This window comes from Metopolophium dirhodum, chromosome 5, assembly GCF_019925205.1.
Source record: "Metopolophium dirhodum isolate CAU chromosome 5, ASM1992520v1, whole genome shotgun sequence".
Lineage (NCBI taxonomy): Eukaryota > Metazoa > Arthropoda > Insecta > Hemiptera > Aphididae > Metopolophium > Metopolophium dirhodum.
Genome location: NC_083564.1, coordinates 10,573,661 through 10,588,350, shown reverse-complemented (window position 1 = coordinate 10,588,350; position 14,690 = coordinate 10,573,661). Strand labels below are relative to the sequence as shown.

General features: G+C 30.6%; 1 protein-coding gene across 2 annotated transcripts in view; it reads left to right on the top strand.

Annotated features, from left to right (window-relative positions):
• The window catches only part of LOC132945265 (inositol-trisphosphate 3-kinase A), a 294,710-nt gene that overhangs the window by 257,564 nt on the left and 22,456 nt on the right, over window positions 1–14,690 (top strand). For both annotated transcript variants that reach the window (XM_061014958.1, XM_061014957.1), the window contains exon 3: window positions 1,859–1,961. In XM_061014958.1, coding sequence (XP_060870941.1) covers window positions 1,859–1,961 — 103 coding nt within the window. The remainder of the gene's footprint in view (window positions 1–1,858; window positions 1,962–14,690) is intronic.

The window sequence follows — 14,690 nt, the reverse complement described above, 5'->3', positions numbered from 1 at the left end:
CAGTCGTTGCGTTCACCGACGAATTTAAGTTATACGCTTACCTGTTATTACGATAACATGTACGTCTTATAATATTAGAATACACACAATCTACCAAAATATTGTGTTTTTGGTAGTTGCGTTTACAATATTGTTTGTTATGGTAATAAAAATTCATATGCAAAGTAGCCTAAAATAATCTCAAAATTAACATTTCTAGTGCATAACGTCACTTTAAATAGGTGGTATATTATATATATATACGCATTAGGTATCGTGATTATATTATGCACGAACTTATAAAACATATTGTTTCAGACATTTGGAAACGCACACAGCACGGTGATTTTTTTTTAACTGTGATTTTGATCCTTTTTGAACTCGGTCTAACCTGTACGCGATGGAATAATGTACCTATATACAGTTCATCGTATAATTAATCGTTACAATGATGATCCGAGCTAAACGTATTTGCTGGTGTGAAATTTAGACACTTATTAAATGTCAACGTGCGCAACATTATCAATCGGTTGGTTTTCGCCATAGGCATAATATATATTTACATTATATTTATATTATGTCTATGGTTTTCGCTAATCTTCGAACAAAAGTATAGGTTCGTTTAGTATAACACCGATTGAGTTGAAAAGCTCGCCGTTCGAAAGTTATGGATACTAAGTGGGTTTGAATGTTTTTTAACGTCTCGGAAAAGCCACAACTGTCTGTCGTTTTAAATTTAAAACTATTTATATAATACAATAGCTGATCCCGCTGGCACTTCGTTGCCCGTTAAATATACCAATTCTACATGACTCAAACTTTGTTCAATTCGTTATTTAATATTCGGTGTATGGTGTTCAAAATTTATCTTAACTTTTCTGCTGCCGGAATAAAAATTCTAATTCGCAGCAGTATACTATCAGGTAGGCAATCTACCTGCGGTAAATCGCGGACCCCGTGCTGTTTGTACGTAAGTGTATGATTTAACTCGAAAGTACCAAGTTTGTCATTTTTACTTAATTCCGCCTAGGGAGGGTTAATATAATGAAATAATACAAAAACCTAACGCACCGTACTAAAATCCGACGAATAAAAAAAAACAAATTTAACACTTTTTAAATTAGCCTATCTTCTTCCCAGAGGTCTAATCTACACACAAACATTCATTTTTATCTATACTAATATATAAAATGATAGCGTTTGTTTGTATGTTCGGGATAAACTCCGAAACTACCGAACCGATTTCGAAAATTCTTTCACCAATACAAAGCCACATTCTATGTGAGTGTCATAGGCTAATTTAAAAAGGGAAGTCATCACAATCAACATTTTTGTTTTTTAATGGTTGCTATGGGTTATTTATTATATAGATAAAAATAATTGTATAGACGTTGTTGTTGTTTTTGGCCATGTCGCCAGGTGTGCATTTAAGAGGCCATAATTCCGGAACCACTTATCCCACAGCGTACAAACTTCACAGAAACCATCTACACATCAATTTTAATATGTCCTGAAAATTTTATCAAAATCGATTTGGTGGATCTTGAGTTATAAAATGTATTCAAAATGTACACTTATTTTATATATATAGATAAAGTCTACTTATAAATTATAGCATCGACCTCGACGGTTATTATACATTTGTACCTATATGATAATATGATCCCGTAAATTAAACGATCGGTTATACATCGGAAATAAAGTATGAGGGTTAATCAAAAATTAAAATGTAATTTATGACTTGTGACTTTTAAGTACGTACGTGCGTAATTATATCTCTCCCTATATTAATACTTTGGCCCTACATGCACAGTATGCATACACAATTATATTTAATTCGTGAAGTATACTTTTACTAATTCTAATTCTTTCCGTTTAGCATTCCGGATGGCGAAAGTTGAGAAACATTGTTCAGTGGACGCCGTTCTTTCAGACTTACAAAAAACAGAGGTATCCGTGGGTACAGCTAGCCGGACACCAAGGTACGTTTATTTGCGTAAAACTTTACTATATTTTAGACTAATCCTAATGGTTATACCGTATCATTAACTTCGCTGACGAGCTGCATACTCGTACATAGTATTATAATTTGCTCTCAAAAACAAAAATTCGAGCGCAGTAATTAGAAGGGATCGGATCAATATCGACCAGTCAATATATAAGTATAATATGAGATATACTCACGAAACATACCGACACGTATAGGCATAGGCGCAAATACCTTTTGGTATTAGCCCCCACCCCCACAATCGTAGTTTAGCCGCTAAAAAAAACCAGAAGATTTTACACCACAAAGGAGTTTATAGTATAGGACTTTGACTATATTGGATGCGCATCGGTACGTAACTTACTATTATACTACGTATCGAATTATTCTTCTCAAAAATCTTGATTGGACATGCGCCATAGTCGCACCTACAACACGATTATTAAATTATATATTATCATATTTTTACATTTTTCTTAATATTCATTTTTTTACAAGGTAACGAAACTTTACGAAAAAATAAAAAGTTTAACGAAAGAGTTTTCAACGCATATAAATTATAAATATGTAATTATTATCGACCGATTTTGGTATTTATAAAATCATACAATTTTGTTTTTAAATCTTTCTTAACACGCTTTCTGCGAGGTTGGTCTTCATTTTATATACACCATAATATTATAATATAATGTACTTAATGATATTATTTACTTTCTCAAACGGACTTTGGAACAGCAAACGAAAAACAATAATAACCACGTAAACACATACATACATAGTATATACGCATATAATAATATAGTGTATCATTTATAAATATAAGTACGACTGTACGAGCGAATAATTATGCGGAAAAATTCCCTAAAGCAACACAATAGTTGATAATTGTTTAAAATCCACACACGATCCAACCACGCCCGGATTAAGGATCAATTGGGCCCCGGGACACCATACACTTAGTGGGTCCCATTTCAACGTTAACTTCAAAATTATTGTGTCATTACATATTGATGACTTTATATTATTGTATAATTGTGTACATAATATGTCATTGTACACTGGTTTTTTTTAACAATTATGGATCGATGATATGGAATTCCGTTAAGACAAAAAAAGACGTGTTTTTTGATTTTTAAGAGGCAATTTTTTTAAAACTTTTTTATACACGCAGTTGTACCTATACCAATAATAAAAATTGATTTTATTTTTTCAAATGGTAACCACTATATTTTTTGATGGTTTCTGGTAAAGCTTTTTTTCTGAACATTTTCACAGTCAAATGATCAATTTTGATTCGCTAGGCGCACTAGGTTATTAACTATGGTCCTCTAAAGTTGAGTACAATATACATTAATACTTTTGACTGAAATACCTAATTTACAAGAGTTAAATAATTTTTTCTTATGACTACCTTTTATATTCTTAAATAGTTAAATCGGTAATCTAAAATGCTCAAAAAAAAAAACAAAATTTTTGACAAACATAATTGATTATTTATAGTAATTTTTCGTGATATAAAATTGAGAACAATTGTATTTTATAATTATTAATAATAATTGACCTACTATACCTACCTACTTAAATAGTTCTTTTTTTTGAAAACTGTATTGGACGCGTTAAAAAAATACTATTTGGGGATAAATATTTTTTTTTTTTGTGGTGTATAGACTATAGACGTATAGTGCAATACTGTAATATACATTATACAGTAAACTATGTATACCTACTACATCGGTGACATTACTACCTAGTACAGTCATAGAACATAATGTTCTACGGTACAATAGTACCTATAAATTATAATCTATTTTTTTTATAGTCTTATTTATTAGTACACACTTCTCAAATCCGTAGTGCACACTTTTGATTTCGGATTAAACACTTTGTGTCGGGGTTCCCTAAATATAGAGGCTGTATTATTGTATATATTATAATATAATTACGTTAGTAAGAGTGAAATATTTTTAAGTACTTAATGCCTAATGGGGGGAGGGGAACTTCAAGAAAAAAATATTAGGATTTTCTTATTGTTAAATTAATGTACTGTAATAACTATACAAACATTATTTTTTCAAATTATGACCCCCCCATTTTTTTTACTGTATAGTGTAAATTGTTTAATAAATTATTATTTTGAACATTTTAACGCTTATACTCGTATAATTGAATTGAAAGTCATGCGTGTAGTTTCTGTGTTAATACATGTTGTGTAATTAGAAATTTAAGATTATAGGTAAGCAGTACTTAAGATATTGGTTTCACATAACATTTAAAATTTATATTCAAATATAAAATGTTATCAGATTAATTACTATATTTTGAAAATTATCATATAGGTCCCATATCTTTAAATCCGAAATTCAATGATGTACATATTATATTAAACTGCTTCACTCCTCCCATTGATCTTTTAAAAATAAAAGCTGCAAATAATTAGCATGCTTTTATCCGGTCATTATTTACGAGTTATTTATAAAATATTATGAAAGGGTCAGGCGTAATGTTACCCCCCTCCCACCACCATGTGAAAAATGTATATTTCTAACATTTTTTTTTTTTATCATCACATATTAATATTTATTAACACGACTGTTGCTGTGGTCGACATTCATAATATTTCGAGGAAAACGCTTTTCCTCGTGTTTTTCACTCTTTCCCCAAAATACCCTTACCTATCTGAGAAAATTTAATTTTTTTAATTTTTTTTTTTGTAAAATACCATAAGGGGTGCTTACCGGTATCTCGTTACGTCGTCCCTCGACCCTCACTTAATATCTTATAAACAAATAGGTAGTAAATATGGGCACGTTTATTGCATCTACGTCTATTATCAAATATGGACTACCTATTTCTTATAATAACTCAGAAAATACTCGTTGGAATTTCAATTTATTTTTTTTTACCTATCAAAATGTCAACAAGAAAATCATCTGCTAAACAATTTACAGTAAAGAGAACTATTCTCATTTGAAAAATTATGTTTTGTATCGATCACTCCGTAAACGGTATAAAAAATAAAATAATTTAAAAATATTAATATGGTGTTTAAGCATGAGTATATACCATGGTAGACACTTCAATATTAAAAAAATCAGAATTTGAATAAATTCATTATTAAAGGATAACACTGGAGTGAACATGCATGATAATTCATCCTGTATATGGGAGCTCACTTACGCACAAGGTTTTTTTATTTACGCATTCGAACAGTCTACGTTTATTTTTATAACACGCGTTTAAACGATAATAAAGTGACATTATTACAGTCATTATTTTAATACTAAATATGCGTAGTTATCTATTCTAATATTTCGAACAAAATTGTTTTAAATTACCGACTACAATTAAAATACCAAAAATAGGTAATCGTCCACCGGAAAACCGTCTTGAAATATTTTTCGATGGAATCGATTCGAAAAAAATAATAGCAATTATGTTTCAGAACACCGTCTACCACACGGTGCTGGTATAGTACCTGTACTAAATAATTAAGACGAAACCTCGAATATTGCATTGTTTCTTTGAAATTATTCACGCGTTGTATCTACGGGTACGGCGTATTAGTTGCGGTTAGTGTGAAAAACAAATTCTTTGTCCGCTATTTAAAACCTTCATTAAAATTATTATGATTAGTTGGTTTTTTAATTAACAGTATTTACTGTTAGAGATATGTTTTCCAGATAAACGACTGTATGGGTTGGTATTTTTTTTCACCTATATTTTTACGCGCGAGAGTGTATAGGTACAAAATATTAATTAATAAATATAACTATAATGCTACTATTATGTCCAGTCGTTATTATTATGCACCGGCGAGCGTGTTAAAAATGTTAAAATCTTGTTAAAATCGGTTTTATTTGATTTCCGATAGAAATCTATAACGGCGCGAGGTGGTGTATTTTGCATACAGGTACACGATAATAAAAATATATACATTATATCCTCGCGGGATCGTGATGATAAATTATTCGTAATGATCATAATATTATTATTTATTAGTAATTATTATCCAATTCGCACGTAATATTATCGTTTTATCGCTGTAAATATGAATATTCGATGTCGTGCGCATTTAACCTCCTAAAAATAACCCGGGACAATTAAAAAAATAACAATAATTCAAGGTCGCGAGTTAAATAAATCCGTCGAGTGTCATGTAACGCGTGAAAAGCGCCTGCTGACGATATATTGTTACGTGCGAAACGTATCCAACACACGCCGAGACGACGTATACCGAACAAATATTGATAAAAAAAAAAAATCGACGACGTTAATAATTATTATATTATAATTATATTATACGCGCTGCATTATTATAATAATTATTTCTACGCTACGCGTTATATTTTTTGCGCGTCAACAACAATAATTATTTTATGCGACTTGTTGTAAACTGCAGTTCGGAGTGATGTAGTCATGAACCATAATCTGATATGAGTATAATATTATAGGCCGTGTCTAAGCTCTATAGAATGAATGTGTGATACATAGTAGGTAATAAATAATAATATTGTGTAACTAATAAACGAAATAAAATACAATTTTCTTCGTAATATTATAATATTGTATTATATTATTTTCTAAAAACGAAATAATTTTTTTAGAAATCTTAAGACTATAATATGGACTTTTGCACTACCGCAGCTTTGAGACAAACGAAAAAATCTAACTCAAATATAAAATCCAAGCGTTCCAAATTATAGCACTTCAACGACGCTTCGATTTTATTATTAAATAAAATAAATATTAATATATACCTATACTATAAAAATTAATTTACAGCTATTTATCCAATATTTATATTCTCCAACTTAACTAGCATAATGATTTTTTGTGAAAACTATATTGATGAAGAAGAAGAACGCTTTCCCAACTCATTCCAATTCTCTCATCATTGTGATATAAAATCATTCGTATTCAGTAACATGTCTTACCCTCGTATATTAAAAATGAATGATTATGATTCCAAATCAAAATTTGACCAGCTCTGTTAAATTAGCTCGAGGTATACGATGGTATACGTTTAGCGTTTTACGTCTATTCCTTTTAGACCTTATGACCATATCGTCCATATTAATAATATTACCCTGGCGCTGTAAAGTTCTAAGACCTCATGATCATATTGATAATATTATGCACCGGCGCTTTAAATAAAGTCGTAAAGGTATAGAACGGCGTCAAACGGTTGTAAGGAAGTTTAACACAATTATTTATGGTCGTAAACACTTTTATTGCATTAAAACAAACATATTATTATTCCACTTTGATCCGTGTGATGGCCTCTCCGCGTACGACCACCACACACTGACACACTGACACACACTGACACTACACTGCAAAACTCTATACGTGACAGCAGAGGGACTCTCCTATAGCACGCACGGCAGCGTTAATTAACAAAATGTTAAGTATCTTCAGTACAATTGGCTTCTCCGGCACTACCTATGTTAATAGTGACTGTTACGTGCTAAAACATATATTAACATAATATTGTGTCCCTATGCTACATAATATTACATATTATATTATAATGTTAATGGCCAAGAGTATACGGAAATGTATTTATTGTGTTCATTGTCACGCACAACGGTCGTGCGAGGCGTGCCTACAGTCTCACCCTGCAATGTTCTTTTCGAGGACCGAAGTATTTGATCTTATTTAATATATTTACAACATATCCAAAAGGATGTCGATTGACGTAGGTATATACTATTCAGTGGCAAAATGAAGGGTAGAGGATCAGAATTTCGAACCCCTCCTCTCCTTGGTCTTTTTTTAAAATTTTTAACACAAAATATTTCATTACGATCTCGATAAAAACGTGTACTACTAGGTAACTGTACATTATTAAAATTTGGATAGTTATTACTTATACGTAATAGATATAACTAGTAACACTATAATTTTTATTCTGGCGTTTCTTGATAAAATAATATTGCAGAAGGATGGGCACAAAACCCTCCTTGTGTGATCCACGCACTATAATTTCAAAATTAGATTAACCCTGTTTAAACTAAGTTATTTTTCCATATTAACTTTAAACTCGTGAGTCGAAAATAATATTATTTTCTAAATTAATGATCTTGTGGTCAAATAACAGATTTACTCGAGTTAATTATTTTCACTAATTTACTCAGCATTGAGCAATATTACGATGTATAACGTGCGTACCGTCCAACAAAGGTATAACATAATATAAATTATGTATTTAATGCGTAGTACCTATTATACAGGTGTACCTAAAATTGGCACATAGTATACATTATAGTATAGGTATATGCGTGATGCGCGTATGTTTACCTTACCCGATATAGGTAGGTTTCACACACTACGAAAACGTAATAAATGTATCATTATTATTAAAGTGTTGGCAATTTTTTTTCTTCGCATGGCGTTCGTTCGTATAATATAATATTATAATATTCAAAGTGCTCAATGTCAAATCGATTTATTGCGAAAACGCACCGTCGCGCGGAAACACATTTCGCTGCCCGGTTTCAAAGTGGTGGTAAAGGATAGGAATACCTACATAATATCATTATATAATAATGATGTTTAGTATAATAACGTATAAGTACAACATATTTATATATTATAGGTACGTCAGTGGGGAATAAACGCAAACAACGGTGGTTTTTTTTCGATCGCGAAATTCACTCGATCCGTGGAGACGTCGTCGTATAACTATTATATTAATATAAGTATTATATCAAATTGAAAACTGCCTCGCGAAACGCCCCGAAACATTGCACACGGATTAGCCAATATCGAACCGACATTACCTAGGTATAGCGTTATATCTGAGAAATATTTTATCCAAAATGATAATTTATTAAGTTGGTTTTAAAACTGTTGTTATAACGAATGTTTCTTCGAGTCTTCGCTCGTCGTATCGTCGACGGCAAATGACGAACCAACTACATTGTGATTATTCAGCATGTATTATCGTTTTAATAATGTGTAATATTATTTTACCTGACCAGTAGAACGAAGAGTGTGAGTATGTTTTATGTAAGTCGAAAATTATAATATAATATAGTGTCTTATTTGAATATAAGATATTGGATACCTTTACTATACATTATAATATCGTCTACAACATATTATGACCATAAAATATGTACAAAACCTCTTACCTATATTGTATTATATTGTTCTTGCCAAGATCAGAAACCTTACGACGAAAAACGATTAATATGAGCTCAATAATGTGATATTTTCACGATTTTCACAGTGCAATCGGGTAATCTGATATTCAAGATAATAAGTATATTGCTGGTAAAAAACACGCAGTTCAGAACGTTTTTGTTAGACCAGACATATGACGGAGGTAACCATATCGCACCAAAATAAATTGCCAATCCACAAAATATAATATTTTCATTAAAACGTGTTCGTATGATTAAAAAATAAATATTACTTATGTGTATAATACTTCCAATAATAGGTACCAATTTCAAAAATCTAAATCACCCATGGTATAGAAATTATGAAAAATCGTAGGTAGATGTATTTATAAACCAAACAAAGATAATATATTATGTGTTAAATCGATGACCCGCTTAAGTCTTGGATATCTATATAGAAATGATCTTATATAATATCACTGAAATCTGTAGGTATTCTATCAATACTACTTACGAGCTCTGCTTCTATTGATAATCAAACAGCCACTGCGTTCCAAGTTCGTGTTTACTTCTGAAATAAGTATTAGGTAATATAATAGCTTCACATAAAAATGTATGTATTATTGCTATGTTAACATTGCAGGCAAATACGGTGTTTACATTTTAGCTACGTATTAACGAACCGAGTTCCATGACATTAAATTGTTTTTTTTTATGTCGAGAGTTTGATAATATTCACATAATCACGGACACGAATACGCGAGTCATATTCAACTGGTGGAAATGATTTTTTACGTCGTGTTATAACACGACTGTATAGATTTGTAGCGTTTATGATAATCCTTGTAAGAAGTCATAAACATGATGACTATATTATCAGACATCAATAATATACAATTATCTACCAGACTGCAAATATCAACAACCTGCATATTATAAGTATGCCGGCATTAGAATAAAATGCACACTTTCCGCTGACCAGCAGAACGTAGTAAATTTGTCACTATAAATCGCTGTTTATTTTTCTCTCAAAGGTTAATCAACGTAAGAATAATAACATAAAAAGTTATCAATTAAAAAAAATGACGACTTTGACCGTTTCTAAAATGTTGCCGCATCCGCACGGACTGGATTAGTTATACTGTAATCGAAATATTCGTCGAATAAAATATGTATTATGACAAACCACAAACCTATGTGTACTCACTCAATACCGGTCATCATCGATAAAGTCGTTTGTTAAATTCGATATGTATAATAATATAAAGAGGCATGTAGTATTGCGGCAAGTCGCGGTCTGGCCGACTATTATATTATATTATTCTGTGCGTGTTGTTTTTTTATTCTCCAATTCCGTCTCATTAATTAAAATAAATTCTGGCGAAGCGAAAAGCAGTATTAGTGGTGCCTAATAAATAGTATTATTATTATTAGTAGTAGTTGTATAGTAGTAGTAGCAGTATTGTATAGTATATTATAGTAGTAGTAGACAGACAAACCAGTTTTAAATTGTGCTTCGGGTTTTTAATCGGTTTACATATTGTAGTTAAAGAATAACATGGATCAAACTGTCCATGTTATATTTTATTATCATTATACAGATACTTGAGGCAAACCTAATATAGTAAACACACCTATAAGTACCTATATTAAGTATAATAGAGTATTATATTTTATTCGAGTATACTGTTTCCCCATAAGTCCACCACACGTTTTAGTATTTGAGGTATAATATAATATATTATTTAAAACCAATATGTACATTGAGTGTGATAAAATAGTTTTTGATTGAGGAATATGGAAAGGGAAAATGGGAGATTCCTCCCAGAAGATTGCTCTTTGCTATGTAATTCTTTTGCCCTGAATTTGTAGTACGATTTAATTAGACTTTTGTTATTATACCTACATTGATTAATATTATTTATAATAGATAAGTAGAAAAATATTTGTTTTCTTAAATTGCGTAAGTATTTTCTTTTAAATTTATTTTGATTTAAAATGTTTCAACATAAAACATGTTACGAATTAGATAAATGTTACATTATTATATTATACATAATATATTGGTTAGGTTTTACTATGTTTTACGTGTGGTGTTAATAAATAGTATTGGTTTTATTAAGTGATGAAAATAGACGTTGAGTTTAAAAATATATATAAAATATAAATATATAAAAAAAATTAGCTGGTTTTGTGCGCGTAGGTTTTATTCTAAGATACTAAAGAGTAAAGATTGCCCACAAAATATCTGGATAAACTTGGCAAAATAATATTTCTCAGTTACAAAAATGTGAACCTATAATAATAATATAACGTTTCATCACAAGAAGCCAATAGCATTTTTATAAATACTTAAATTTTTTATTCCAGAATATTTACAGTCTTTACTCGTAGTAATAGAATAGGTAAATTATACGAATGATGAACAGAAGCAAATATTTTACATATACATTCAACTATATTACACATGTGATACGTCCATCCGTAGTCTGTGCACAGCGACATGCGATTAGGGTTGTAAAGTGCTTTAAAAAATATGCTTTAAAGATGTGTTTGAAACGTTTAAGACAAGTTGATTTGAGATAGATTTGAGAACAGAGATAGTTTTGTACATAAACTTTGTTATTTTTTTTTAGTATAATATTACAACTTCAACTAACAACGATTTTTGAATTGTGTTGTTATATAAACTGATACTTGCCCCGAAGTAAAAAGAGGATTATTGAAAAAAGCTGTTTATAGTTTAAAACATGTAAACAAAAAACCATTTTAAACAAAAAAAAGCGTTTAAGACATTGTTTTTTAAACACATTAAAATTTTTTTTTTAAAACACCGTTTTTTTTTAAATATACCGTTTTTTTGCAACCGTGCACGCGATTATAGGTTGTCCGCGTTTCTCAGGATATTATCTGCATCGTTATGTATAGTTTTACGACACATGCTGTCGATCGTCTCGTCGAAATCGCATACGACCGTCGACCAAAGGGTTGTTGTATGTTGCAGCACATAAATGAAATAATATTGCAGTGTAATGTATACGAGCAGTAAGTTCAGCCACGTATAAATGTATAATCTAAGTATATATAGGCTTATATAGATCGCCGTGAACGATCACGACCTGCACGTTTCAGCGTGCTTCGCAATTTCTTTTCTTTTTTCGCGAAAATCCAATTATATACAACTCTGCTGACCGCCTCCGCCGTTTAGGCATCTACCTACTCACCTATCTCCGACCTCTACCCAGGTATATCTCGAGCTTTATCTTACATGTGTATTGTAGCAATTAGGTAAACCCGGCACATCACCATCATGAGCGGCTGACTCGTTTTTCTTTTACCTATAATATGCATGCGTAGTTATAATTATTATTATATTACATTATTATGTTTACATACAGGTACAAGGCAAACGAACGTCGTACATGTATATTTTATTATTATTATTTAGCTTTCGTTGATGAAAACATATTTTAGTACACCTCTACGATTGCACGCGAGATTATACGATATAATCGTTATTATTATTTATGAAACGAGAACAATATTTATAGCTTTTTAAAACGTAATTATTCTATGATTAAATCGAAGTGATTACTAATCGTGTATATTATAATGTACGTATATTATGCGAGGAGGGAAGAATAATAACAGTTTTAGGGTTGATCGTATCGCGAACATCAATAGGAATATGTTTTGAAGTGTTATGGGCCCCCCAAAATCCCACCTGGAACCTGTGATTTGCCGTGGTCCAGCGTGGTTTGACGCTTACTCATCCAAGCTGAGTTCGTTATCATATTATACTATGATAACAGTATTATATTGCATCATTGTTATTTATGTGGATAAAATATTATAATATTCTATCGAGAGCTCGAGCGTCGAAGCATATTTAATACCTACCTAATATGTGCTGCGTTTTTATTGTTGACTTGATGCATTTTCCACGAGATTGAGGTATTAGCGCGTAACGGGCTGCAAATAAAAATAAATATTAACAATATATTTCAAATAAATCAATCGATTTTCAGTGTCAATATAGTGTCGTATTAAGTTATAATATATAATATGCATACAATTAACAAAAATAAAACATTCTGAATATCAATATATATCATTAATCATACGATAATATTATAAATAGAAAGATTTACGCCATTTTTTATAGATATATTGTTGGTTTTTTGTATGGTGAATTGTACAGATATCTCCAGTGTTCTCTTCGTTGAGGGCTTTGTGTGATGAAAGAGGGTTGTTTAGGATTTTGCCGGATTTGGTGTACTCAGGGCAGTTGACCACTGATATTCTCTATTTTGAGTATTTTACTGCAAATATCACATGCTGGTGTTGGGTCTTAGTATAGATTAATACAGTAACATACCCAAGGGGTGTGGTCGGGTCTGGACCCTCCATTTATTGACAGAATTTCAAATTCTTAAGATGCAAACCACCGATTGTATACTTTTTACATGTAAACAAAAATTGGACCTCCCCCTCCCGTGAAAAATGCCTGGGTACGCCACTGGTTTAATATTATACATATACAATCCAAGTTTAATGTTTTAATGCCTATAAGTATATTATTAAAGATAATAATATGATGAAATATATCCTATTAAAGCATTTTTAAGACTTTTTAGTTTTGACTTTTGATATAATTGTGAGTTATTTGTAATTAAATTGTACGTAGGTATTATATTTGTATTATTGTCATTTTCGTATTATATACAATTTTAAAAACTTGTTAATATTGAACTAATTTTCACACTTAATATTATTTTCTTGCTATTTGAATGGTAGTAAAAAAATATCTAATGAAAATAATATAATTTAAAGAACCCGTAGACCAAACGTCCTATAGAAAATAACTGTCGGGAACCAAATATATTATAGAGATTATAATAATATTATAATAATACTAATTGGTGGGGATGAACCGTCCTAGATTAAGCTTAAATACCGATAAGATTGATCGAAATCTATTATATTATCTGCGATGATTTCCATCATAGTATACTTGCAATATAATATAAATCTAAGACTTGACCAAAACCAAAAATCACATATTATATAACGTCATTAACATAAAACCACCATGAAGGTATACCCTGCGAACAATCATCGAACTTGACAAAAATTGCATAAACTACCATGTTAACACAAGACACAACAACACAACGGTAACACGCACACGTTGCATATAATGTATATTATGTATAAGTTTACAGAAAACGACGTGACGACTTGAATTTGAAATACCATTGCTTACAGCAGGCTGTATGTGTATGCAATATATATAGTTTTATAAAATTATGATTTACAGGACACGGCTCAAAACATAACCAGAAAAAAAAACAAAAATTATGATATTGTAGAACCGTATGGGAAATAATATTAATAATATTATAATACAATTTGTTCCACCCACACACCATTTGGAATCAAATATTGATTTTGATAACATTTTTTATGATGTTTATTTATATAATATATTTTAGGATGATATAGCAGTGGTAAATGTTATAATATGTACTCTGTTATGTATGTATAATTTAAAATCGAACATTGATCAATTAAAAAACATTGTGCCTAACGGATTA